The 24869-nt window shown below is 35.7% G+C and overlaps 1 protein-coding gene across 7 annotated transcripts in view; it reads right to left on the bottom strand.

Annotated features, from left to right (window-relative positions):
• Nucleotides 1–24869, bottom strand: part of ERBIN (erbb2 interacting protein) — a 110444-nt gene that overhangs the window by 19751 nt on the left and 65824 nt on the right. For 3 of the 7 annotated variants that reach the window (XM_064641896.1, XM_064641898.1, XM_064641895.1), the window contains 14 exons: nucleotides 24107–24196; nucleotides 16961–17017; nucleotides 12810–12873; nucleotides 11037–11111; nucleotides 9671–9815; nucleotides 9106–9178; nucleotides 7970–8099; nucleotides 7511–7626; nucleotides 6425–6494; nucleotides 5344–5443; nucleotides 3967–4088; nucleotides 3197–3367; nucleotides 2208–2390; nucleotides 85–202 (listed from right to left, as the gene is read on the bottom strand). In XM_064641896.1, coding sequence (XP_064497966.1) covers nucleotides 85–202; nucleotides 2208–2390; nucleotides 3197–3367; nucleotides 3967–4088; nucleotides 5344–5443; nucleotides 6425–6494; nucleotides 7511–7626; nucleotides 7970–8099; nucleotides 9106–9178; nucleotides 9671–9815; nucleotides 11037–11111; nucleotides 12810–12873; nucleotides 16961–17017; nucleotides 24107–24196 — 1514 coding nt within the window. The remainder of the gene's footprint in view (nucleotides 1–84; nucleotides 203–2207; nucleotides 2391–3196; nucleotides 3368–3966; nucleotides 4089–5343; nucleotides 5444–6424; nucleotides 6495–7510; nucleotides 7627–7969; nucleotides 8100–9105; nucleotides 9179–9670; nucleotides 9816–11036; nucleotides 11112–12809; nucleotides 12874–16960; nucleotides 17018–24106; nucleotides 24197–24869) is intronic. The other 4 variants (XM_064641897.1, XM_064641899.1, XM_064641900.1 and 1 more) reach the window with 3 other exon arrangements.

Genomic DNA, 24869 nt, shown 5'->3' with positions numbered 1-24869 from the left:
CATTCAAAAAATTAGCCACTTTTAAAAATTAGCCAAAATTATCAGAAGCACACAACACTTCCAGTGCTTTTTATGGTATTTTACCTTTCTTGGTATTGCTAAGAGCTACCACTTTTGGTTGGTTTATGGAGGTTTCTATCAGTGGTGGTCGCATTTCTGCCATTTTCATCTCTTCATCAGAGGAGAGTTCTTCTGACTCCTGCTAAAGGAAAAAGAGCTTTATGCTATGTATTTTAAAGAGCAGCTTAAAGGTGAAGTAAATGCTATCTAGACTATCACTCAACGAACAATAAGGAGGAAAAAGATAAACAAGCCACACAGCATAGGTATAACATAGCTTTGTAGTGCATCTGTAGTGCAAGTCAACTGAATTATCTTTAAGAAGCAGCACATTGTCACTGCTAAATTCCATGGGATGACAATCAAACAGGTAACTTTAGCTGCAAAAACTACTTCAAGCAAGCAGATGTAGCCTTCATTCCCATTAGAGAGAACTTCCAGTTAAGTCCAAGTCACAAAGTGATCACTGAACCAGCAAACAATGCAGACTGATTAGCTGGGTATTGGTCTTGCAAAGATGATCTCAAACTGAAACATCTATAGAGTAGTGTGACCAAAACAATTTTAGGAATGAAGAGCTATGCTGTCAGAAAAGACAATGAGCTTGACTTGCCTAGTATTGCAAAAAAAAGAGCAAGGGTAGCTCACTGGGGGTAAACTCCAAAAGGAAAAGAAGTTATTTAACTTCAAGAACAACAGCAGAGGAATAAAGCAGTGCTGAATACATTTAAGCTAGAAATCACTAGTTCTGAAACATAAGATGGAGCTCAGTACACTTATAAAAGAGATTAACAGACAAAGCTGCCACAAAAGCAGCCATGCAACTGGTTCAGTACGCTACTGCCAGCCCTATATTTGATCATCTTCAAAAAACAATTGTTTCCAGTAACATTTTGAAGAAAAGCCCCAGCAAACCTTCTTTCCCTAAAGTGGAAATTTCTTTTTAGTAAACATGCTTCCTACTACAAATGCTACAAAATCCATGTTGCAAGTTCCAGTCTGCCAATATTCACTTTTTCTTACTGTTTTATAACACTTAATGCATGGAACCTACTGGAGCACCACCTTCCCATGATACTAATTACCTGGTCAGTTCTTGGGACTGCAGGACAAACCTGACTGCGAGGTAGCAAACAAGCTATGGTAGTCTTCATTAAAAATAAAAACTAAAAATCCATCTGCTTTTATCTGCAGTTGGAACAACCAACCCTTCACTGCATCTACCACATTGCCCTTCCTCTTGGATGTGACATACAAGCGTATTCAATGTTGAAACGGGAAACTTACACCCATGCAAAGTTTAGATAACTGGATTCTGCAACAGAGTTACCAGCAGGTTAGTACAGGGAAGTAAGGAATTCACTATCCATCCCGGCCTCATTTACTTAGTGGCATACAGTCATCTACAAAGAATTGCTGTCACTATCATTAGACAAACACCCTGATCTTCTGAAATTATGTTTTTAAATTAAAGAAAAATGTCAAAGCCAGTACTTTCAGAAAGTAAATAGAAGCAGGAATGTCCTAGTGTGGAAGTAGCCAGCAACAGCCACAACTGCCTGTCACCAGGTCTCTTCAGCAAAAGTATGACACGTGTGTTCCGCTGCTTACACAACACAGGCAAAAACCTAATCTGCTTGTGAAACTATGAAAAAGTATTTTACAGGCTGGGAACTGATTAAATGACAAGTTCCAAAATTTGTCATCAATCTCAAATTTTCTAAATAAATGAATACACTGTGTTTGTGAGAGAGATGTACAGAGTTCCTAAGTTTAAAATCTCTCACTATAAGAAGCAAATACATTCCAAGTAATATTTTTGTCAGCTCACTAATAAGCACAGAGGAATAAATATTTTTAAACCCACATTCCGCATTTCATTTGAAATGCATGTGCCTTGTCATTTGGATATACAAGGTCTTTTATTGCTCCCACTAATTGGATATTTTCTCTTTTCAGTGACAATTAAAACTGATTATTTAATGAAGTACTGACAATCAAGCAATAACTGAAGAATTCTATCAAAGTATGAGTCTTTTCACAGTTCAGATCAACCCTTAATTCAGTTTACTTTCTTTTTCTTTAAATGCATGTATCTTTCATTATGAACTTTTTTGAATGCTATAATGCTCATTGCAATGCCATACCTGAAGCATGTCTTCATGGTTGACAATGATTTTCGTATTCTGCAAGGTTTTAACAAGTGCAGTTATCTGTGAATTTGCAGTGCTGTGCTCAGTTTCTGGTTCACTAGGCTTCTGCACAGAGCTTCCTGCTGAATATTGTTTTCTCTCATCTACTTTGTTCTTTATTGAACCGATTTCTGAAGTCTACAGAATTAAGAACATTAGCAGAAAAAATAACCTGAAAGGTTTTCAATAACATACGATATTTAGAGTCAACATTATGTATTTTGGGAAAATATGGAAAATATGAAAAAAATCTGAGCTCTGACATTATACAGTATGGAATGCACCAGGTATGAAATGCTGAGAAATCTCCACAGACTACCAAGGCAGTCTCCACAGACTACCCAACCCTTTGTCAATCAGTTTGACTCTTCTTCTTACTTTTGTCCATTTGTACCATTAAATTTCCAGTTAAACAAAAATACCCCAAATGGCCAATATCTACAATGATTCTGTGTCAGCACCAAACAGTAGTCCTATCACCTATCACACTGCATCAGCCTCTTACAGACTCCTGACACCTTTCCCAGCTTGCTCATATTGCCTTCCCAACTTATCATATAAAACCTTCAGTCATGAGAGCAGCAGCAAGATCCTTAGAGATTATCCCAAATTTCACTGTGAAGTCTATCAGAGAAAAGAGGATCAGAGAATGACAAAGATGCCATTCCTCCAGAAACTGAAGAAGTCAGCTCCTTAACATACCCATAGTTTTGTATTTGCCTGAGAATCAAGTCGCTTTCCTTGTTCTTAGTGTAGGAGGAAAATTGCTACTACACACCAGATGTTTATTACAGACTTCCTTGGGTGGAGAAGAGGTAAATTGTGTTCTGTAATCTGACAATTTTTCTTGCTAAAGCATTAGAGGGGAGGGAGAAGAGGATTAAAAAGAATCAATAAGATCTTTGGAAGTTCTTGCAAAACCAGAAAATAGTATTGTATCTAACCTTTACTCCCACATCTTTTACAGAAACTGTCTGGCCTTCTCGTTTTGACTCCTTGGCAATATCTTCTGTAGATTCTTCATCCTTTAGTCTGTGTACAATTGTCTGGACTGTTTTTACCATATTCTTCAGTTCATCAGGATATGGAGTTGGGTATCTCTTCAGATTGCCCTCCTGTGTAACAAAAGGCAATAATGTTCTACATTTAATTAAATGCTGTAACAAAAACATAAACTTTAAAACAAATAATAACCTAGGATGAACCACCGAACAATCCAGGATCTCCACTTCACTATTCAAGTCTACCTGCATTGATGCAGACTTCGGTTTATAAAACCCAGGAAGATTATGAATTAATTTCACTACTCCTCCCCCCAGTGCGTCCACTGATTGCAAGCAAGGATTATCACAGCTGTAATTCACTTAAAAAAAATAAAATCAGGATTAATCACTGTCTCCCCACTATCGTTCTCCACAGCACCTCAATCAGGTAGCCTCCCAGTTCGGCCATACATTGGCAGAGATCAGCTGAGAGCTCTTCCCTTATGCCCTGCTTAAAATGATCTGTCCAAGAAACACTCAAACTAAAAGCAAACAAAAAAAAATCCAGACTATGATGTTTCATCCTGCTAGGTACTCTTAACTAATAAATAAATATTTGATTTATTCAGCAGAGTGAAACCTACAGATAAAGTAAGGAAAAGGATGAGATTAAGGGGTGGAAGTAAGAGGGAGGGAAGCAACAAGTACTCAAAAATAAATTTACTACTAACCCGGGGTGGTGCCTCTCTCTCATCTTTGTCTTCATCACACTCAAATGCCACCTGAGCACGCTGTTTCCGCTGTTCCTCCCACAGAGATGGATTGAAACTTTCATTATCAGACATGAACATAACTAAAAAAAAAAAAAAAAAAAAAAAGAAGAAGCTCTTATAAGAATAGGATATACTATGCAAAATAAAAAAATAGTCCTTTCTCTTGGATGGATTGGTGTGGTTTTGTATGTATTCTTTAAAGAGCAGCAGCATCATTAATTGAAGACTAACTGCACTGCCACTGCTTTATGAACTGGGCTGTACTTTTACAGTAGTGAAATCCCTATCTGAAAAAAAAATCATATACCCAGCTGCATACTAGTCTTAACACACTTTCAGAACTCTGCTGAGAAGTATATTTTTATTCTATATACAAATATGAAATTATGTATGTGTGTGTATATATCTAAAAATGTCAATTATACTTGTATAGATTTATATAGCCTAACTTCAGTGAATTGGTCTCATTAAGCACATGTAAGAACATTCACTTGATTTCATTAGATGAAAATTTAAAAATGAAGAGTAAGAATGACTTAGTGACAAAAATCTGCATTATTACTAACCCTGAAAAAAAAAAAAATCTAAGAATCTAAGACTTAAGGTAAAGGCAAGATTTTGCAGAAGTTATATTATACAACTGCCAGAGGCTTTACAAACAAGTATTTCTTGCTTAATTTTACAAGAGATTAAAAAAGTCTTTTAGGTACCTACTTCCTCTTACTCTACAATGTCTCTGTGTTACATCAGCCATGTTCCACTAATGCATGCAAAAAGTCTAATAAATCTGCCACTACCACCCCGGCAGATGTATATCCTTCAATAGCAATACTAAGACTGTTCATATTAATAATTTTATATCTGAAATAGAAAAATACTTAATTTTAGGGCTCTGTAAGTGCAATGGAATATTAGCTATTCTTCATTTTTAGGGCAAAGTTGCAATTTTAACACATCTGAAAATATTCTAATAGACTTCATTATCACTAAAGCTTCCTGACCAAAAAAAAAAAAAAACAAACAAACTGATAGAGAATTTTACAAAAATTGAATTTTTAAATTTTGAAAAACTGTCTAGTGAACTTTAAACCTTCCATTTGGAATAACAACCTCAGAGGCAGGTATTCTGTCAGCTTAAGCCAAACAAGCAGCCCTTGTCTACAGAAAGAAACACTGGCACCTGAGGAAAAAAAAGTTCAAACAGAGTGAAAATCTGTTTGATTTTCAGGAAAATCTTGATCTTCACTGAATCTCCAAATTTATAATTCCCACATTCTATTACAGGTATTGCACATGCATTAGAAGGCACTAGGAGGGTATTTCTGAAATCCTTACCATCCTCAGTCCTTGGTTGCTGAGGGAACATGTAATTAGTAAGCACTGTTTTCTGTGTGTCAGGGTCAGCTTCTTTTTGAAGAGGGATAAGTGGTTTAGACTAGAAAGTAAAGGAAAGAAGGATATATTACAAGAATATATACAAAAAAGTAAATATGATCTGCATATCACAGAGCATGCCTGTGCCATGACTTTGAAGACTGCTCTGCCTTGTATTAAACTTTTTCTCCTCTGAATAATTTTCACCAAATGAAGCTATTAACGTGTCTGACTGATGACTGGCTTTGACTGAGGACTGAAACTCAGTAACAGCTTTAGTGAAAAGTAAACACTGGATATTCAAAAAGTAACCTAGTTTCCTGTTGGGATTTACTAATATCCCAAAGCAGGCTGATCTGGAATGCACAGATATATTTGGCCATTTAAACCTGCAGACAATTCATATAAAACCAAAAATTTTGGACTTGTTTTTTCACACTAATACTAGATGGAACATCCTCCACGCCTTACAGAAAAGGGCAGAGGATTCCTGAAATTACTATGTTAGTAAAAGTGCACATCTGAGGCTTGCAAATTTCTGACAGCCCTGTACACCTTGGCGCCATTCAGAAAATCAGCACAGCGCACAGGGCTTTAACATAAAGGAAGAATACAAGCTACAAGTGCATGAGTTACTGCTCAGTAGCCTGAAACTTGGACAGTCATGCTGTTCAAAGGTGTGGCAAGAAACCTAGCTCAATAAAGGCATGCTGAATTTACCTGCTGGTATAGCTGTGAAAGCACCAGCATGTACACGTTCAAGTACAAGCTTATCATCACTAACTCCTCTGTGTAAACAAGCCTGAATTGAGAAAAACACTGCTAAATTGCGTTTTCTCACAGCACAGCGCTTTGCCAAAAGTATGAGTCTCCAGAGACAGGTAGGCTCAGTGTTGTTTACTTCAGGAGAACCAACACACTTATGTCAGGATATCCACATACACAGTACTAGGTCTCATTATTTAACAGATGGCTCTGTGCTTGTCAATTCCATTAGGCATGAAGTCAACAATCATCTATTTTTAATTTAAAAAAAATTTACCTGATTGTCTGATAGCCACATAGCAGTGAGCTGTTGCAGTTTTGTAAAGGTAAATGGTAAATTCTTCAGTCTGTAAATTACAACCAGAATTTATGTAAGTACATTTAGCCATACTGTTAAGACTGCTAAACAATCCTGCATCAGCTTGCAAAATGTTTTAAAAGGACATTTACATATAAAGTTAAATTATTAACTATTGAGAGTTGAAAGGCTACAGCATGTAGTTTAGATTCAAAGCTATAACTGAAATTAAAAAAATCCCAAGCAAATGAGAAAAACTTATTTCTACCCAGTTTAGCAAAAAAAGCAGCTTTTTTTTAGCTTAAAAAAAGAGAACTGACATTGTAACTTGAATTTAACTCAGCTGAGTGTCTTGAATACAATTTTGAAGACATTTAATGTCAATTAATAAATCTGAATCCTCAGCATTTTATCTGCCAATATTCATGCATGCCAATGAAGGAAAAAAGTACTACACCTGAAAATAAGTTTTTCTCCAAGGCACGTGTTGGGAAGGGGCTGCCCTGGATAATGGAAGCTCTGGAATTAATGGATAATCAAGCTCCACATGGAGTACAAAGAAGCTGGGTTGACAGAACAGGTGCGAGAGCTCCGTGAGATTTCTCTCTTCAAGTATATTTCAATTCTATAAACTAGCAATTCCCTGAAGCTAAACATTTTGTCCATTTTTAATGATCAGCTCTAATAAAACACAACTCTTTTCCCTCTTCCCCAGAACAGCAAAGTGTCTGACGCTATACTGTGATACTGTTGGGTGTTCCATTTGCAATAGAGAAAGCTAGTGAATTTTAAGAATCAAAAACTTTATGAAAATAACCAAACTAATTCCCCAGAAAAACATATGCTAACAATCAGGAATGTGTTGAACCTGCACTTCAATGTGTGTGCCAAGTCATTAAATAAAGACAGCTTAATACCATGGAACTGCAAGATCCAGAATACAACAATAATACATTAAATATCTAAGCTGTGTGTGAGTTAAGGAAAGACAGCATAATGTATTTGTAACAATCCCTCTACATTGCATTTTATACAAATTCTACTTGAATAAAAGCATTCACAAACCTATTATCACTCAAATTGATGACTTTTAATTTCTGCATATCACCCATTTCTTCAGGGAGAAATTCAAGCTTATTAGAATGCAGAAACAACACCGTTACATGCTTCCAGTTTCCAATCTGAAAAAAAAGAAAGAATTAATTCCTCTTTATAATACAAATATGCAAATTTTATTGTTTTAAAACAATTAGTTTTAAAGCTATTTGGCCTGTGAAGTATAATTAATTTATTCTTTACCTTTTCATTTCAATACTCAAGCAATGAATTTCTACTTGTTTAAAAAACAGAATCAGAATTTCATTACTTGAAAACTTGTACATTTGTATACATCCTCTTTTAATAACACGCACAAAGAAAAACCGCTCAATACCTATTTTAACTTGTTTTTCACAAGCTGTACAGACTATATAGTGTAAAATACATTAAAACAGTCATTTTACAGTTTTGTAATTACATACATACCTCTGATGGCAGCTGTGTTAAAAAGTTATGATCTGCAGCAAAAGTTCTTATATTAGAGAGCTGCCCAACAGATGAAGGCAATGTTTCAATCTCATTGAAACTACAGTCCAGTTCTTCTACTGATATTAACCTAAAAAAAAAAAAAAAATTACTGGTCTATACAGATTAATTAAACCAATATTAATTGAATACTTAAAATTTACAGGAAGTGAACATCACTATTAATTATTAATCTCAAACATAGTTAAAATAAACCTGAGGGAGTTAAAATCCAAGAAAAATTCTTTACTGATTGCCTAAAATGTATTTTGGGGTAGTTTTTTTTGTTTGTTGATTGATTGTGGTTTTTTTTAAAATCTCCTTTACACTGTCCTCAAAAGAGACCATTCAATGAAAACAGGGAGGTCAACAACATCAAATGTTTGTGTTCTACATGACAACATGCTGGTTAAGGTTCTGAAACATTCAGAATGGGACAGACCATAGTCAAATTGGAATTGAGTGCAGTTTCTGAACAAGCAAAGAATTTCAAGAGTTAGAGACAGTGAACCTAATAATCTGGCAGTGATGCAATATTTTGTAAACTCTGACAACAAAACCTACATTAATTATAATAGATGAAAAGAAATTGGAACAAATTGTACATTTGTACAGCACTTAATTCTGAACCAATTATTTCTGTCATTATTTGCAAGTTTTTAATTTAATTTCTGAACACCAAAATATATATTAAAAAAAACCCTGCTGACTAACAGGTGAAAATTCTCCTGTGTGTTCAGATTTACTTTTTACAAGATTTTTGACAGTAGTTCAATCATTTGCAATATCTACCACAACCATGTTACTGTCAAAAAACAGTTTCAGGCAGCCAACTGCCTCTTGTACTCTTTCACATTCAATTTTTCTTTTATAGATTGGTGGCTGCATTACATGAGGAGCATACGTCTTTTGGTATTAAATAATAGAACATACATGCTACAAAGTAGAACTAAGACATGAAAGCACTTGCCTTCAATTTTATTAAGACATAATAGGTAGAAGAAATTAAATCAAGTAGTTATAGAAAAACAGGAGCCACTGTTACAGAAAAGTGTTCAGAAAGGCAATTCAAATTTTTATTTTGGTGAAATACCTACCCTCCTATGGAGTCTGGCAAATAAATCAACTGGTTTTCATCAATTTTAAGTGTTGTCACCTTCTTCAGGGAACCTGTTATAATAGGAACAAGTAAATCAAAAAGGACATTTGAGTTCATTAAGCTGAGTTTTAATTATTACTTAATGAGGGAAAAAAACACACTATGGCCAAGCAACCACATCTTCTCTATTCCCTGGCATGCCTATACTGTTGTATTCCTAAGGAAACAAGTAGATGAGCTTACAGAACTAGTTTGCCACTTTACAATGTGTTGGCCATTGGAGTGTGTGGGGAAGGAGGGGTGAGGGCTGGCAAGGAGGAAAAAATACTGGTTTTCTTCTGATACAGACAGACAGCAGTTTCTCATCCATTTACAAACTACTGTAAAAAGTCAAGAATGCTCCAAAACAATTATAAGCTATTATTCAGCCACACAGTACAGCTTGATCAAAAACTGGCACTTTTCATCATTTGAAACAGTTCTAAACCGTCATTTTTCTAGTCTCAAGTGTTCTGTTCTGAACTATAGGCTTTTAAGAACATGAATTAACTGAAAATACAAACCAATAGACTCTGGCAGTTGCTGAAGTGAATTACTGGATAACAGCAGGTCTTGCAGGCTTTCACAACCTGAAATACCTTCTTCAACTACTTCAATGTTGTTTTTAGAAACATCCAAGTAGGTCAATTGTTTCAAAGTGCCTATGAACTAAAACAAGAGAAAATAATGCATTCCACAAAGCGCACATTCAAAACAAAAAATCCAGCAGTTCTGACAAACTGTCTCTACTGCCTGAGGAAAAAACTTATAGTGCTGAAATATGTTTTTATGCAAAATGTCCAAGATTTATAATGAAGTAGTTTGTGCAGATAAATACAACTGTTTTTACACACACATCACAGTAACACTGCATGTCCATAACATGAATCAAGTAACTGAAGCTTTAGAACAGATTTCAGAGACAGATAATGTAAAGACATCATTATGCTCCAGTAAAGACTCTTAGTGTTTATTTATCTTTTGTGTAAAACCGCATCCTACTTAACCTCAAAACCAAAAATGATGAATCCCTAATTGTACTAAACTGAAAGAAAAAAGCCAAAATATCAGCTTGTTTGAGATTCCATATGAACCAAGCATAAGCTTAAAGATCCGGGTATACTACTCTACTAAAATATTCATGGAGAAGATGAAATCACTTTCAGAAATACAGTTTTATTTTACCATAAAATACACATGTTCACTTTGTATTCTACAATCAAAGCACTCAACTCTTCAAGAATGAGTTAGCTGAAGTAAGGAAAAACAATAGAGAAGACTACTGATCAGGCAACAAGGCTGCACATCTCAAGACTGCTGGTGATTTTAAGGCTGAAAACAAGCCTTTTTCAAATACTCATTTCCCAGTTGACTACACATAAGCAAAGGTTCTCAAGTACTGTAATGATAGGTCAGCCTGAACCACATGTAATCCTGAGAGACATTCCAAACCCAGACAAAGTCAACAGAACATTTTCTCAGGAACTGGCAATGCTCCCTGTTTACATGGCACCAAAATTGGCACTGCTTGCTTTAAACTCATGACCATTAAAAATTCACTCAACATATTTATCATGTAAATTCCTGATTGCTAACACCAAATAATCCCTTTTTGGAAGGACCAGTCAACCCCTTTTCCTTAATTGGAACCTAATTTTAGATGAGAAGTATGTAACTTTCAAAGAATTTAAAAAAAAAAAAGCCACGAACCCAGCCCTCATAATCAGTTATAATTTCTAAGTGGACTAGTTAAGCATTTAAGTGTCATTTTGCCTTTTCGCTTCAAGTAACATTAAAACTGCATAGCAACTTCAACATACATGATCACTGACAAAGCAAATACCACTGTAATTTGAAATAGTAAATATTTAACATAGTAAAAGAACTTACCCCTGGAATAAGTGTTAGTCTATTACCATCCATCCAAAATTCCTTTAACCCACTCAGTTGTTCAAGTACTTCAGGCTGTAAAGAAAAGTAATTTTGAAAACAAACTTACCAAAAAAAATTGTGAACAGCAAAAACAACTCCAATAATTCATCTCTTGAAAGTTTCATAATGTCTTACTATTGCTGTTATACACATTTTTTTTCAATGGGTCAAAGCAAACCCAGATAATTCACTTTTGAAATGCAAATACATATCAGATATACAAAAAACCTCTTAAGAACTTTATCATAGCACTAAATAATCTTTACAGAAAGGGTTTATGTTGTGGGGTTTTCCTCCTTTTTTTCTTTTTTCTTTTTTTTTTTCCTCTTTTTTTCATCTATTTTTCTCTTTTTGTTAGAAAGTATTATTTTTCAATAGAGACAACAATAAGTACATATTATGTGTATCATTTCTTCCTTCATAGAGAAGGTCTAAAAACCCTTAAGTTCCACTAACTCAGAAAACCTGTTTTTCAAAAATCCCTGTGATTTTTTCATGTGGGAAAAATGGAAACAATTTTGATTTTTCTATCAAAAAAGGGTACATCTCCATGATGCAAGCAAAACACTCCATTCACAAAGTGAAGTGCAGAATTGTGTTTCCATTACAACTGCACCATAGGAACTACACCAGGTTCAGCTAAATGCTAACTACAGGATTCCTGCATAAGTTGCAATCCTGACTCCTAATAACTCATTTTCCAAGAGAAATGCCTCACTAAAGACTACCATTCAGAGAGATGTTTATCCAAAACAACCCTAATGATTAGTTAAAACAGAAAAGGCCACTACTGAATCACAGTAACCAACAACCTTTTTGTGCTTTTACTGTAAGATCTTAGTGAAGTAAGTTACCAATAGTTGGCTCTTGTAGCTAAAAGGCTGGCAGAGACAAAGCAAACAGCCAAAAATGTAGCCAAACAGGTAACTTTACAGCTTATGCTTAGTTCCTGGCTGTTATGGCTTAATGTGGGCCTGAACACCCCGTGATGAGAATATGGCAGTAATGGTAATGCCTAGAAGTGTAACAATACTAATGAACAACTCCTTAAACACAGTGCCCTATCTGCCAGACCACACCACTAGGCAAGTGTTCAGCTTTGCATGTTCTACTACTGGCCCACAAAGGCTTGACTTCACTGTATTACAGGTCAGCACATTTCACAATACTTCTATTTCGATTTCTTTACCCAGGGAAGCAGAAGCAGATATTAAGTAACTCTAAATACAAGATATACCTGTCTGTGAGATCAAGAATAGGAAAAAAGTCATTGCATGCTGAAAGAAAAATCTAAGCACCTCAACTGTAAATCCTGCTTTGAACAATATTCAAACTTAAAATTAACACAGTGTCTCTTGGGTCTAAATAGTCTGTGCACAATAATAAAAATGGGTTATGCACAGAACTTGTAACATTAAATACATGATAACCAGTAAGTGTCTAGAACTCATTATAAGGGAAACAATTCTGTTTATAATTCACATATTACTATTAATTATTTATCAGTACAGTAACCACACTATATGACAGACTTATATTTTAAAATGGAAATACGTATTCATACTTATAATTTTATAACAGGCTACATAAAGTAGCATAAGGTATACATAATACTTGCTCAGTAGCAGAATTCTTAAGTTGATGTTTACATTTTCATATTTATTAAAAACAGATCAAAGGACAAAGAGATTTATAAAAGATGCAAAGCTCTGTTACTAATGAAAAACTCACCACTTCTGTGAATTCATTACTTCCCAAGTCCAGTCTCTCCAACTGAGTCAGTCTGGACATGGTTCTGCAGAGGAAGGGAATTAAAAAAGAATTACATCTAAGAAAATATCAGTTACATCAAGTCTTCCAGTATTCACAAAAATGTATTATTTTAATCAGTATTACATAGTGGATTTTTTTTTTTAACTGGAATGATACGTGAATAAGGTAAATTTTTCACAAACTATTCAACCAGACACATACTAATGATTGTGGAAACTGTTGATTGTCACACAAAGAGCGCACTGCAACTCACCCACAGATCAGTTTACAACAACTAAAGACCAGTAGAGTAATTTTTATGACAAAGAGTAACACAGTGAAGCATCTCTTTTAAGTGGTTCAGCTTTTCACCTTCAGTCTCAATAGGTCCTTTCATCAGCCAAAGGCTGGTTAACGATATGTTTTCCTCTCAAAGAAAGACTACTGCCTAATGATTAGTTAAAACATAAAAGGCCACTACTGAATCACAGTAACCAACAACACCCTTCTCCCTCTCCAAGCTGCTGACAGAGTTGCTTCCATGTGATATGGTCTGGAACTCTAATTATTTCTCTTGTCATACATTAAATCAAATTACTAAATTGGATTTTGTGACACATCAATACTCTTCAAGCTAACTGACAGCAGAGATTAAATCAATGACTGAAATAAAAGTAAAATCCATTATTTCAAGCTGTGTTATGAAACGTTTTTCCTCCATTTAAGCTTATTTTGGAGACCCCCCAAAGATTATCGATCACTGCACATGGTGGACTACACTGCATACTTCACAGTCAACAGCAGTTCTACCTAGAAGTATTTTCAAAGGGGCTATTAATCCCTCATATGACATTATGTTCCATATTTATTTAATAACAGATTTCCATAGAACAATAAGTAATATCTAAAACTTTTACATACACACTACAACTGGATAAATACCATAGAATCCTGCAAAAATTAAATAAAAGAGCTTCTGAATGGTACAGTCTTTTATATTATCAGAATATATCTATCAACGCTAGTACCTATAAGAAACAACTACATGAGCACGAGATGCTCTATGCAGCTATGCAAAGCTTCAGTTCTTCAAATACAGTAAGCTCTACAGCTGCTCTGAGTACACAGTTCAAAAATATTATATAGAAAAATGCCTTATTTATCAAAACTAAGTTAATGTGATTATTGATACTACTTATGAAATAATCTCCAAGAAGGAGACTCAACATTAGCCTATAAATTTGATTTTCATTACATTATAATAATTACACTGGGGAAAAACTAGGAATTTAGCATAAGTAGGTTAACACATGACCAAGAGAAAAGTAGAAGCCATTATTTGTACATTTTTTGTATAGAATACACAGGCTTCAAAGAAAAGTCTTTAATTCACATTCCTACTGTCTCAGAGAAGGATAGAACAAAAACATGAAAATGCTCCTTCTAGAAGATTCTGGGAAACAGTTCTCACATTTCCTGAAGCTAATGAACAGGATGAAAGCTGTTAGTCAACTGCTAACATTCTTTTCCCAATTCTAACAAAAATTATACAAGTCCCTCTGAAATACTGCATAAGCTGAATCTCTCAAAGCTTTATGAGACCATGCCAATATCAACTTTAGTGCCGTATGTTCCTAACAAATTTGAGTCTTACAGAAGCACTGCTGAAGACTCCTTTTAAGTATTTAACACAGCATTCTGCAGCTTTCAAAACTTTACAGACCACGCCATGCAAACCAATGTTATGTAACACTGACAGGATAACAAATTATTGATTTGGGGCCCTTTTTTTCCTTGCCAAAACATCTGTAATCTGGCAAACACATCTACTCAACTATAAAACATACACAAATGTGTTTGCAGGATGAAGGTCTCAGTAATATTCCTCCCTTTCCCCACTGCCTGGAGAATCCACAGCACTTTCAGCTATTCTTTGACTAGTATCTCCTTGATTTTCTGTATTGTTTACAGACCAACTATGCCTTCAGATAAAAGGCAAACAAGGCTTCAAATAATGTTAAGGCAGCAGGAAAATTCCATGTCAAAGGAAGTGGAAACAAACGTTTACTACATCACTGAGTTATACCCATTTCTTTCTTTGACACAGTGCTATGTAAGCCCTCTCATGAACTGGAAGTCTCTTTCATAATTCGTATTATTAAACTTGCTGTCAAAACAACCCAACATTAATGGATCTAGTAGTCTAAATTATGTCTCAAATTTTGATGACCCATACAGACAGCTTCACTGAGGTTAACACTATAGCTTACTTCAAGGGGCATACAATTCAAGAGGTGTGTGTGATAGCAAGATTGGGCTCTGAATCACTGTAATTACACTCTCAAATAACTTCCTTCTTTCTAAAAAGCTTACTCTTTTTATTGACAATTAGGCCACAGAAGCTTAAAAAAATAAAAAGATAAACTTACTATATTTCCACTGGACCATTTTCCCAATTTACCTGCCAGAGAAATGCCTCTAAAATAGTAACGGTTTTACTCTCTTTTCAGTAGAAATATTTTCATCTATCTCATTAGCATTTTAATGCTGCCAGTTTTGTAGTCTCTGCTGTAGATAAGCTCCAAGCAAAATGATGCATTTGGCATAAAGCAAGGTTGATTTAATGTGTTGGCATTAATTACCCATTTTGATTAACATTCTTTCAAGTGCTTCACGTTTTAGTGCCAAAAATTATGTGCGTGTTTTACTCAGCAAGATGACTAGTTTGATTTTGTAGAAATTTATCCCAATACATTTCTCATTACAAATAGGGAAGAATTTGCCGCAAGAATGAAAATATTAAGAAGGTGAAAGTCATAGGAAAACATGAAAAGACAGTGGTATTCTATAGCAAAAATATTAGCATGTATTGCTCCATCTTACTAGACAAAAAAAAAACTCCTTTGGATTTTATATATATATACACTGTATAAAGCTGTATAACATGTTCCACTAGAGTACCAGAACAGAATAATAAAGGTGGCAGCTCAGCATGTACAGTTGATCATTATGGAGGTGAAGCAGAGGACATCTTCATGATAGCTGCTGATTAGTTTTCCAGCAAGGATGAAACTTTGAAAACACTGAAGTCAACAAAAAAAATTCCCAGCAGCTTCAACAGAAAGTGTGTTTGGCTTAACTACATTACAGAATTTGTTTAAAAATCTCTTATCACTACAAGAGTAAACTACACTTTTAACATTCTGCATGTAATTCATGCTGTTAGTGTTAATTATGGCAGTTAAGGTCATAGTGATCTTATAAACAAAATCTGTATTAGCTGTAAGCTTTAATTATAGCTACTGTTTCTCAGTTGGGAGTAACTTCATTTACAGAGCTACGGCCTTAAACTACACGCCCTCAAACTACACGCCCTCTAGTTTTTTTCAACTGAAAATTAGTGATAGTATGAAGAGCCAAAGAGGATTGAGAGCACGAATGAGCAGAATGCTTCAGTCTTCGAAGATGTAAATTCACGCTTTCTGATGCTGTACATGTCATTTCAGATACAAGTTCTGGCATCTTTATATCGCAGACTCTGCCGTATAGTATCTAGGCACGCAAAAAGTGAATCCTAAGAGAACATATTCCTTGGTGATGTTTATGCATATAATTAGCATAGGAAAGCTGGCTGTTGTACTTGAAGGGCTGGAAATTCACAATTCAGCCTACTGTATGCAAGTCTCTCCTAGCATATAAGCTGGAGAGAGTGAATATTCAATTGTTAAGTCTTCCTCCACGAAAACTTATTACATCCACCAAAACCAACACCTCTCTAGCAATTTCTGTTGCCAGAGGAAGACCCTTCTTCCAGTACACCACAACAAATTCATGATTCTACAGCTGGTTATTCACATCCTATCTTTGGGATCTGTTTCTCTTTTCATTGACCTTTTATATCTTTGTTAAACTGCACAGAGCTCCAGAGTCAAAGCTGGAAAATTCAGAGCATTGCTCTTGTTCACAGAAACAGGAGGAACTGCATCACCATCGGCCTGGGCTTGTTTGATGAAAAAAGTGAGAACCACAAGGCACGGATTAGAAAGATACCAGATTTTACGAGAGAGGTACAATTGGATTTACTGTTAAAGCAAATGCTGTAAGAATTTCTAAAACTATACTATACTTACTTTGGCAATATTTTTAACTGGTTTTCTCTAAGTTCCAGTATCTGAAGTTTAGTTAATCTGTAAGAGAAAGACATAACGAATTATCACGATAATCTGTATTTTATGACAAAACCAATCTCTGAACTTAATCATACTACTGAATTTAAAAAAATCTACAAGTTTGAAATTTTTTTTCTCTAACATTACACATACATTTTGTGCAAAAATTTGCATGTTATTTGAAATTCATTTATTTGCTGGGGTTTGGTTTTGGTAAAGCAACAAATAAACTAGATCTTGCCAGCTTTTCTGAACCTGTTTGAACACATTTGTTTTCCTTTATCCCAAAGATTTTGAAGCACTTCATTGGATCAATTACAGGTATATGTTATCATATATAGAAGTACACAGGAAGCATCAGAAAGGCAGGATCACTTTGCACAATTTAAGATGTTCAATTTCTAATACTGAAAATGTATTAAACAATTTAATATAAAAAGCCTCATCAAAAGAATACCTGTGGTCTTCCATCGGATTAAAAACAACCTTTACATTTATTTTGGATTTCCTTCCATATTCTCTTTCTAGTCAGCTTCTTAATCCATTTTGATATTTCTGTTAGAAGATGGTTTGACCTTTCTTTCAGTAAATCTTTGGTTGCAAGATAAATGATCTCTAAATCCCAAACTCAACTGCTTGGCCAAGGTAAGTTCAAAGCAGTCCTGACACACAAGCAATGTACCATTCCCAGTGAATTTTTCTGTATCAGGACAGCAGGGACAAGATTATACTTGTTAAACAAAACACAGAAAGTGAGTTTGGTTTAAACACAGACAGGATTGTAATGACAATTGTAATGAGTTCCACATGTGACCCAATGACAGCCCTCATACAATACAAAATAGGGCATTAAGCTCCCTGACTCAGAAAGGAGCTTAGTGAATAGACCAGTCTTTCCTGAAGGTGCTTAACTAGTGCATTGTAAGGACGGAGACAAAACCCTTAATTTTTACTAAGTTGTAAGAACTATATTTAAAGTAGAAATAAAAAGCTAAAAACAGTATCTAGTTTTCCTCTAGACATTCATTCATTTTTGGATTAGTTTGAAAGTAGCCATGCCCAGAAATAACCTAAGATGTAAGAACCACCTTGAAACAGAGCAGAGGTCAGTGTACCCCAGCATTGCAAGCAGTACTTGCCATCTGGTAGCAATTGCTGGAGGGCAACCTCCTCCCTCCAACTTACAAAGAGCCCCCAACAACCATCCTAACAGTGCTGAAAGAGTACCCTAATATAAATCCCATTCATCATAATATCATCTCTGTTCATCTAGGACATAAGTGGGAAGGACTTCCTCGCTGTCTTACCTTACCTGCACCCTAAGATACCAATCTGGTACAAAACAGAAGAACCCCCAGATGTGAATGGTCATTTTGGGCTCTGATTTCTGAGCCAAACACTGCATTAGGCTTCAGCTGGTGTTTTGCTTGGATGACAGGGAAAACAGCTACAGAGTTTGTAGTTTTTCTTCACAACATTTGTATGCAGTCAAATTTCTCCTGAATGCAGTGGAAGCAAATCTCCATTCATATGTAAACTATAAATATGCACACACAGACTTTGCTGACTTTATCCAGAACTGACAGAATAGCAGAATTGACTGTACTACACCTGTAATAAGCTAATTCTGCAAACTGAAAGACTGCCTTTGGTGACAGAAAGGTTCATAGCTTTATCACCTTGTTTCAAGTTGTCATAGTTTGAAATTCGCCCCCCCCCAAGAGGCTGGGGAGGCTCAGAGGTGATTGGGTGCCAGGGCAGTGTTCTCTGGAGAGCCAATCACTGTCCATGTTGTTCGCTTCTGCTCAAAATCACATATCACAGCACCGGAAATGGTTGGCAGTTCTGTCTTGGTTGTTTTGCTGTTGGTGTCTGCTGCGTGTAGGTGGACAAGGCCAGGGGGTGGCTGGGCTCCCTCTCTTCCTCTGCAGGGGGGAGAGGGGAGCCCTGCGACCCCCCAACTCAGCCTTTGGCTAGAGTTAGAGTCAGCATTTGGAGTGTGTGCTGTGAAGGAAGAGATTCACAGCACCTGAGGTAAGAGGAGAGAGGCAGGCTTTGCAGCCAAGCCCTCTCTTCCCCCTCCTTTTCTGCAGTGAAGCTGTAGAGGGGAGCTTTTTCTTTCCCTCCACTGTAAGTGGAGGAGGGGCTCAGAATTGAAGCTGAGCGAACAGACTGGGCCGTGGAAGTAGGCCCGGTGCTCGGGAGAGGAGTCCCAGGTGAAATTGGAGACGAGCCAAGAGCTCGAGAGTTGCCTGCCGAAGCTGACCGGGGGCAGCCGAGAACTGATGTGGAGGAATGAGGATTCCAGGATGTGGACACTTGATAAACTAAGCTACACTACAGCAGCTTACGAACCGAGGTGGGACACCGAAGAGGGAGAGATCACCAGCAGCAGGAGAGCAAGGACTCAAAGCTATCTTCTCGGACTTCATGAGGAGGAGAGACTACAACAAACAACTGCTGGAACTTGGTGAGGAGGGAGTGTTCAGGAGCCCAGAACACTCCCACAGCAAAAGACTGTGTTACATATCAGCCTTAAAGGCTGCTCCTGGACTAAAGTTAAAGGAGGGGCTTGAAAGGACTGACTGATAGTAATGTAATATATATATATATATATATATATATATATATATATATATATATATAGTTGCCTTTAGTTTGTATAGTATTTATTTGTGTAAATAAATGTATACTTCCCCATTCCCCTACAGAAGCCTCTGGCCTGAAAGTTTCTCTCCGGTGTTAGGATAAATTGTTGAGAAGGCGTGGGAGAAGCCTAAAAATTGGATTTTAGATTTCTAATGTGGCTCAAAGTGCCACACATGTACTGATCTTTCTTCAGCTAACCCTAAGAAACTGAAGATACAAATTGTGAATTTCTTATGTTTCTAGGGAAACATTCTCAACTTCTGGTTAGGAGATACAGGCTGTGTCTAAACTAGTAATTTTCTTGCAGTAACTGATTAGAAATATCGGACTGAAGCAGTTTGCACTTCTTCCATTATGACTGGAAGAGCTAATTCAAGTTTAAAATAATAACACACATCAAATACTCAGTCTAGCCAACCTTTAAACTGCTGGTGCTAAGCATCCAACATCAATCCATGCTAAACACCCGAACTACAATAATGGATTTGAAAAATTGCCATTTAATTTGGACAAGAAATACAGAGAACCACAGGCACCTAAACTACAGGAAAAATAGAAGTCATAATAGCAGAATATATATTACCTGTGCCATTCTGCCACAAAGATTTGTCATACTTCTACAGAAATATTTAACTTCTGAACTTGAAAAACCCATCACCACAGAAATATTTGCAGCTAAGCACAAAGCTGCAACAGGTATTATTAGTAACTGAAAGTACACCTTCCATAATGGTCTAAAGATTACTTTTTCAGTATTGTTCTTTAATTGTAACCAACTTAGCCTACTTTTAAATTGCAGCTCAACTTTTAAAAAAAATTAAATCTCTATCTGAACAACTTGCCAGAAGATCAACAGTCTCCTTAAATCTCATTTCTTAGAACTATACTATCTGTAAAACATATAAAAGAAACATATAGCAGGTAAACTTAGAAACTTGCTGTTCAACAAGCAGTCATTCCTTGGAAAGCTAAAAATATTTCATAGGGAGATGTTCCTTATTTTTCACCTTCTTTGCAGTTCTCCTAAAGCAGAATATTTTTATTTTAAATTGTAACTAAATTATAAAGGCAAGAGGACTGAAATGTAGTGATCCTGTAGCAGGTTGCATGTGCAAAACTTTCAGCAAAAGATCTACATACACATATGTAACTAAATTAAGTCCCTAATTTAATTATCACTGTACATTTATGTAAAAGATATCTCAAAGTAGATACTACTAAAAACATCTACTACGGCAAATACTACTGGCAAATTGTTGAGAAAGAAGATTTAAAGTAAATTAATTGTGACATCACAGTAAAAAGCCTCTGGAAGCAATATCCCATTATAGACAACATTCTCAAGAGTGTTTAGAATGACACTGAAGATAAAATCCTTGCTTATCTTAAACACTCATCAGCAAATAATGTTTCCCTTCTAAAAGCCTGTCTCAAAAATGAGCACGGAGTGAGTTTCAAGTTTAGAATGCTCTGCCTATATATTCATGTACTTAAATGTAAATATACATGATACATTTTGATACAACAGGTATGGTTTTCTTAGGTAAGCATAATCATTCTCAGATTTCTGTGCATGGTAAAAAGGCAGATGTGATCTGTGCCAATATCAGTGCATTCAAATCAGAATTTGGGAGTGGAGGAAAAAACCCCACTTTATTACCTGAGAATTCCAAAGGAACAGGCATATTTAATCAAAAGTCTGATGATTTTTAGTAACTCTAAGAGTCTGAACCAGTACAACTGAAGGACAGCAATACTCATAAAAAGGGGAAAAAAGATTCAATAATCTTGACTTTAAAAGTATGCAAAGCTTTAGCACAAATTTTGAAGGTGAGAATAATGCATAAAGGTAAATGTAATAAAATGCTGCACAGATATATATTCTGCATTATAAGAAGTTTTCTTTCCCAAGCATCAGGCTGAATGTTACCAACAGAAGTTTTCAAAGAAGCATTGTGGGACAATCCTCTTCAATACTTTTAATAGCAATCTTGTAGGATTGGAAAAATGTTTAAGTTGCCTGATGTCACAGATTATACAGTGATTTAACAGGACACTGTAGGGAAAAACCTGTACAACTTTAAGTACTAAAACAAAATAGGAAAAGGACAAAATGACATAGCGCCAAGTCAAGTACGTATGATTTCCTTGTAGGCATCAGCCATTTCTAGCTGAACTGTCCAGTACATCAGACAGTCACGTGGGAAATGATACTAGGCAGCTGCAAAAAAGGATAATTGGAACACTAGAGCATAACCACAGGCATTTCCAAGAGAAACAAGAAGATAATCTTGACACTGTACAAGTGTCCCATGAAGAGATCTCAATTTAAATTTTAAATATAGCTATATAGGTCATCATTCTATGTCAAAAATAAGATGAATTAAAACTGAAACTTTTTCCAAGATATATTAATATAATCAAACACACAGAAAAACCTACCACACCAGAGGCTAACAGAACTTTGTCTATCTGAGGGATATGTGAACACTAGAAAAACAGGAGGTAAGAGAGTGGGGGACAACACTTATAAAAAATGACAAAAATTAAACTGTGGAACCAATGAATATGAACAGCCAGAGAGAAAGCAATGTGGAAGCCAGGTTTCTAACCTGAAACAGAGCACAGAAACTTTGTTAGTTGTCATATGTATTGGCTTAGTTTTTAGGAGGCATTATTATGTCAATAGTTGTCAGCAAGTACAAGTTAAAAGACTCGGCACTAGAAAGTGTTTATACCTAGTTGTAAAGTTGTGGGGTGGCACAACAGTCTCATCACTTACAGAAGAGAAGTACTCAATGTCAAAGGGGTCTGAACCTTACTTTGAAATGGTATTTTATTGATTCATTGTTTTCTAATTTATTGAATCTAAACTATTTTTTCCTTAAAGAATAGTATGTGTTCTGTACAACACCATTATTAGCAGGTAAACTTACATACATCCATACTCTGAATTCCTTTAAAAACAGATTATGAGAGAAGTCACTATTTCAGATTCATTCTCCTAGTTACAAGCTAGGATGCTACAAGTCACTGGACTTTAAAAACCAAGGCAGAATTCTTCATAACTATGAAGAGAAACACCATACTGGAGAACTGGCTTTCAAATTGTCTTCAGTAACCAATTTATTCTTACATTGTTACTAATTAACTTCACCATTTCACTAACCATTAAGCAGTACAGAAGCTGACAGTTGTGAAGAAAAAATTATAATGAGGTTTTTTAAATTATACTTAAGATTAGCTACTTAAAGGATCAACTGTGTCAACCTGAAGCCTTACATTTCATCTTAGTTCCTGTTTTTTAGTAAGAAAATATTGCAATTTGGTTAGACTATTAAAAAACAGAACAGAAAAAAGTACAGGCAACCAAGGTTATGTACATTCCAGATATTTCTTCTTCAATCTTAATGAGGACTTTTGAAATGCAAACTTTGTGTACTAGAAACAAGCGCAATAATTAAGGTCCTGCATAATAAACAGCTTTTTTGTTAGCCAAGTGTGTAACAGATCTGGTGTTTTTAATCGTTCATCAGGGAATGACTAACAACTGGACAGAGAAGAGCAGAGGACTAATAAACTAATGGTCACTAGTGGAGAGCACCTCTGCTCATCTTCCATAGTACATCTCTGACAAACGGCTGCAGCACTATGTCTGGGGGATTTGCCAGTCTCTTGTAAACCATATAGCGTAAGGCAAATGTTTTCACACAGCCATATGACTGCTTAACTAACAGATGCTTGCTGGACATGGAGAGGGGCAGGAGATGACAATCTAGGAAAAGAGAGCAAAAGGTAAGACCAAGGAGGGGGAAACAGCAGAAATTGCTAAAATCAGCGTGATAAGAAGAACATGAACTATGCTCATCTAGGAGTTTTCCTTTCAAGAGCATTACCCTTTCACTTTTGCTTCCAAGATTTAATCTGTTTTCAGACAGAGGAGTTTAGTATTTATCTTGTATTCAAGCTTTACATGCAACAGTTTTGCATAATCAGCACACCATAAATATGCCAAGTTTTTCAGAAATATTCCTGACAATAAGAGACTTTAGAGAATTATAGTTGTGCATGAAATAATTTGTGCATCCAGTACAGGACAAGTAGAATAACAGTTGTCATTACTTGCTTTGCTCCAATTATTACATGACAAACAACCCAAATTTCAAAAATACTAAGTTTCTCATGCTTACCAGACTTGTGTTGTAAAAGAAGCAAATATGTGAATGAATTTTATTTCTTGGCTCTTCATAACAATTCTGTCTGTCTTTCAGAAGTCAAATTAAAAACTGCTGATACAGATTCAGGGAATTTTTTTCTGTAACTATTATGTGGTGTAAATGGATTCAAAATGTACACTTCTTCCTTTCCTCTAGTATGCATTTTGCTTCAGAAGCAGCAGAAACTGCTCTGCAAAAATTCAAAACTATATGCAGATATTAAGTTTCATATTCCACTTACCTGCCAAAATTGGCTGGCAAAAACTCAAGAAAAGCATCATTCAGGTACAGCTGTGTTAGGTTTAATAGTTGAGAAAATCCATCTGGAAGCCTATGTAGAAGTAAAAAAATGTAGTGCCTTAGTTTCAAATACATTCAAGGCATTAAGTCATATTTTCTTAAGCAATGGTAAAGTACTGAAGTCCTACATACTGATAACATTAAAATAAAGGGGGTGAATTTCTACAGAATCACACTAGACACCTGTTCTCTGTAAGATTAGTTTCATAATTATTTTAAGTATTGAGAACAACATCTACAGGCAATAAAAACTTGAAATAAATGTAGTCTTGCTATGTATTTGTGATATCCTGACACTTAATGTGGAGGAGTCATTCATTAGAGACAAGAGGATAGATTAAAACATACACAAACACCTTTTCTCCCTGGAGCAGTTACGTTGGGCAAGGTTTGTATCTCTGGGAGTGCTACTTCTGGACCATTACTTTTGTCACTATAGAAAGAGACAGGGAAACTACTCATACAAGCTAAGTTTGAGAAACAGTGGCAGGAGCTTTAGAGCAAAATTGATTTTTGTTACCAGGAAAACAAATTCTTCAGATATTTCTCCACATTCACAGAGAAGTGAATGATTTTAACCACCTGAGAAAGCTACATGGTACAGTGCAGGATTGTCCACATACCTATTAACTTGGGCAAAATACTTTAATGAAATAGCTAGTCATATTGGATCACAGTGCAAGAGGTTAATGAAGATACTTCTC

This window comes from Pseudopipra pipra, chromosome Z (assembly GCF_036250125.1).
Source record: "Pseudopipra pipra isolate bDixPip1 chromosome Z, bDixPip1.hap1, whole genome shotgun sequence".
In the NCBI taxonomy this organism is placed as follows: domain Eukaryota; kingdom Metazoa; phylum Chordata; class Aves; order Passeriformes; family Pipridae; genus Pseudopipra; species Pseudopipra pipra.
This window is presented reverse-complemented; position numbering and strand designations above follow the sequence as displayed.